The sequence below is a fragment of the Hydra vulgaris genome, chromosome 01, assembly GCF_038396675.1.
Source record: "Hydra vulgaris chromosome 01, alternate assembly HydraT2T_AEP".
Classification (NCBI taxonomy): domain Eukaryota; kingdom Metazoa; phylum Cnidaria; class Hydrozoa; order Anthoathecata; family Hydridae; genus Hydra; species Hydra vulgaris.
In genome coordinates this window covers 31075617-31079591 of record NC_088920.1, presented here as the reverse complement: position 1 = coordinate 31079591, position 3975 = coordinate 31075617, and the positions used below count along the sequence as shown (strand labels likewise).

Here is a 3975-nt window from a genome sequence, read left to right as displayed (position 1 = left end):
CTATAGAAAAATATTAACAGAAATGTTATGCAAAAGTTATTTGAAATAAATACTAACTAACTTTATCAAATACTTTATCTTGAACTAAAATTTTTCAAATTTAAAAAAGGTTTAATTTTAAATTTATTAACAGAAGTGCCTTTTTAACCCTACCAAACGTATGATATAATATTAATATTTAAATTTTTACTCATCAATTAATAAAATAATATCGAAAATAAAATATTTTAAAAATCCTTAATGGTCTTTTTGTTTAAAAAAATAACCAATTAACAAATTCTTAGATTCATCCATGATAAATCATATGATCTGAAAATTCCAGCATGGATTCCTAATAAATAAATCTACAATTCCAGAGTACAACAGAGTACAAGTGATTTCGTAAATATATCTGTATTTCTTTTAAAAACAGACATTTTGACGGTTACCTTACTTAAAACTTCTATATAACTCCAATTTAGACATATAGTTGTACACTGGAATTTGAGATCCACTTAAAAGCTGTCTTTCTAAGTAATTATATTGATACTTGAGCTAGTCGTCATGTTGTCTATCAAGCTGATTATTTCAAGAAAAAGAACAGTTTTTTATTTAAAGTGAATTTCAATATCTCTATAACCTTTAACTAGCAAATTATATTAAAAAAATGAATGAAAATATAATTAAAGTATGTATTTGTAACCCTAATTTAATGTAAGAGTTTATAATATTTTGCTATTTTTCGAAAAAAAGATTCATCTGCGGGACGTTTTAGATCAAGTTTGGATAAATATTCGCATTTCTTTAAAAAAGCTTTTGGGAGTTTTAAAGTCAATATGACTGCCGTCCATAGTTAAATCTTATTGGCTTAAAAGTAATAAAAAATCGTAATTCATTTTTTTGTATTTTATTCGGGTGCTTTATACAAGGAGGTTGGCGGTTAGGGGTTGGGAAGGGGAGTGTTGGAATAAAATGAAGGGGTGGAAATTTAATCCAGATTTTTTAGACAGCAATGAGTGTGTGGGGGAAGGAGTAAAGGTTTCTTAACAAAAGAGTGGGAGCAAATTTTTAACAAAATACGAACGAACAATTTTTAACAGCTGCTTCAATAAAAATCAATAGAATTTAATGTCCTTACATAAGGTTTGTACTATGATAAGTAATTAACAAAAAACTAATTTTTTACAATTCAAAAATTGCGAGAAGTTTTAAAGGTCAAAGAATTTTAAAGCATTATAATAATAAATACTTTTTTATTATCGGTACCTGATATATATTTGTTCTGATTTTATTTTATATATATATAGTTTTGAGAATATTTTTAATTGATTATAAGTTTAAATTGCGTTGATTATAAAAAATGAAGTCGGTAAGAAAAGTCTCCGAAAACTAATGAACGTCCAATCAGTGTATTAGGCAACAAAGAGTATACGTAAACATTAGAAGCATACAGCAAAATATTAAAAAGTTTAAAAAAACTTTTTGGAGGCGGCAATAATCAAACTGCGAATCGGTAAGATTTGAATTTTACTGCTAACTATGGTCTTCTTGATTATTTATGTTTAAATTTTTTTATTTTCCGTTGCCATTAAAATGTTTATTTACCTAATAATAATTTATATATTAAGGACTTTAACCCTTTAAGGCCCACCATATGAAATCTTTGAGTGAAAACTATTTCCTTTAAGAAAATGAAATAATTACTGTCTCTAATGGTTATTCAAAAAAAAAAATTCTAGCTGACATAAGCAGTTTTCAAGATATAGGTGGTATCCATATGGATACTATGGGCATTAAGGGAAGTAATCTTAGAAAGTTTGTCAAATTAAAAGTAAAATATTTTTATATAGATAATCCCCATATATTTCTAAATAAAAGCATAGTTGAAAATGTTCAACACTTCGAGGTCAAGAGGTCTTTAAAAAATAATTTAGTATGACTTTTTATTTACAATGAAAATTAAAAAAACAGTTTCTTGAATTGCTCATGCAAAGACACAAGTTACATTTTTTGCAATACACTCTTCCTTGGCCTGTTTTGCAAAAACGACATTTGTTTTTTTTCTCCCTGAATTCTGGCCAATGACTAATATTGTCGTATCTGGAATCATTTACTGGAATATTTAGAGGTTGCTTTTTTTTTTCAGGTATTGATGCGTTATCTGATTTCCTTTTTAATGGTCGTCCAACTGTGCTATGTATTTTTCTTGAACTAATTAAACCAGAAGCAACATCTGAAGTAAATTTTAATAAACTCATTTGAGATTTTTTAGGCACCTTAACTTGATCACAGTGACGACGGTAAACAAGCCACCCATTTACTTTCGCAATATCAAGACAGTGAAAGAAAACTTTTAAATACCATCTTCTAGTTTTTATCGTAGTTCTGTATAATGAAATCAACATATCTGCAAGATCTACTCCACCCATTGATTTATTATACTCTTGTACTACACTAGGGCAATCAATTTCAATATACTTTTTATCTTTTCGATCCCATCTCTTTATTTTGCTTACTAATCCAGGATCACAGTAAGTTGAAATTAAATTAACACATTTGTTGTCATACCATTTTGTTAAAATCAATCCCGAATTAGCATCAATTTTAAAACTTTGACTTCCTCTTCCTAGTTTTTTTAAATCCTTTTCTGTAGCTAATTGACATCCTTTTGTCCGATCAGGTCGAATAGTAGCAGAAACTAAAAATCCCATTTCTTTGAGTGCAAGACATAACTGCATTGAACAAAACCAATTATCAAAAAAAACTTTAAAATTATGATTTTTTGATAATTTCTCTAACAACTTTAATACTACATAGGCACCAGTGCATTTCTTACCATTGCCGGATGAACCTGAGTACAAAAAAAAGTCATACATTATGCCAGATTTCCCAGCCCGAACAAAATTTTTAAAACCCCATTTAATCGGCTTCTTGGGATTATACTGCCTAATGCCACTGTATTTTGTTTTAGCTGGTATAATTTGCTCATCAATGGATTGTTCGATTTCAGGTTCAATCATTGTGCAGTTATTTCTAACGTGATCCAAAACTGGTTGTATTTTAAACAGTTTATTGTTTTTGTTTTCTACTTCGTCTTTTCTTGAATTATCATTAAAATGTAAGCATTCTCTTAAACACATATACCGATTTCTTGACATAACGCCTGCTATTGGAGGGTACTTTGTTTCAGCTGCCCAATACATTCGGCAACTTGGCAACTTTACAATTGACATAAGCATCTGTATACCAAGTAATTGCTCAATTTCGTCTGAAGTAGTAACTATTGACTTTGATTTTTTTTGGACACTATATAAATTGGTTTGTTCAGCAATAAGTTCGTTTAATTCATTTTTCCAAAACATTTGAAAATAGTTAAGAGGCGTTAAACTGTCTGTATTACACGGTGGAAGAGAAAATCTTGTGCCATAAAATTCTGTATTAATATTAAGTTGTTTAAATGAGCGCCATCTATACTTATGACTGTCATATTTTGAAAGATCATCAACTTCTATATTATTATTATCGTCAATAGCCTCACTTTGAACTTCAGCTATTTCTTTAAAATTGTCATTATTTTCTTCCATAACAATGTCATCTATTCTTAGTGGTACTTCAAACTCAATTTCATCATTGCTATCACTGTCAATATCAGAAAGTTCAGAACATGATGCTGGATTTAAAATAAACTCAAGAGCTTCTTCAGTTGTATAAGAATTTTTCTTAGACATTTATATTTTTTACTTGCACTATAATGATAACAAAAGAGACAAATAACAACAAGAAAAAAACTTCTTTTAAAACTTATACTCCTAGTAAAAAGCATTAAATCACTTGGAAGGGATATAATATATATCTTAAGAGGGAGAAATACTTTTAAATAAATTCACAAAGTACTAATTAGTGTTGTGTTTCTTAATATAATTCTCTCAAGATAAAATGTTTATATAAAAACACATAATATTATTTTAACACATTCTGCCCGTAGTAGCCATATGG

At 28.3% G+C, this 3975-nt stretch overlaps 1 protein-coding gene across 1 annotated transcript; it reads right to left on the bottom strand.

Annotated features, from left to right (window-relative positions):
* Positions 1–1922: 1922 nt before the first annotated feature.
* Positions 1923–3707, bottom strand: LOC136074329 (piggyBac transposable element-derived protein 3-like). The gene has a single exon (XM_065786635.1). The coding sequence runs from the start codon at positions 3705–3707 to the stop codon at positions 1923–1925; it is 1785 nt and encodes a 594-aa protein (XP_065642707.1).
* Between the last annotated feature and the right edge of the window lie 268 nt (positions 3708–3975).

Coding starts and splice junctions, on each gene's coding strand:
- LOC136074329 (XM_065786635.1), bottom strand. CDS start 3,707: ATGTCTAAGAAAAATTCTTATACAACTGAAGAAGCTCTTGAGTTTATT.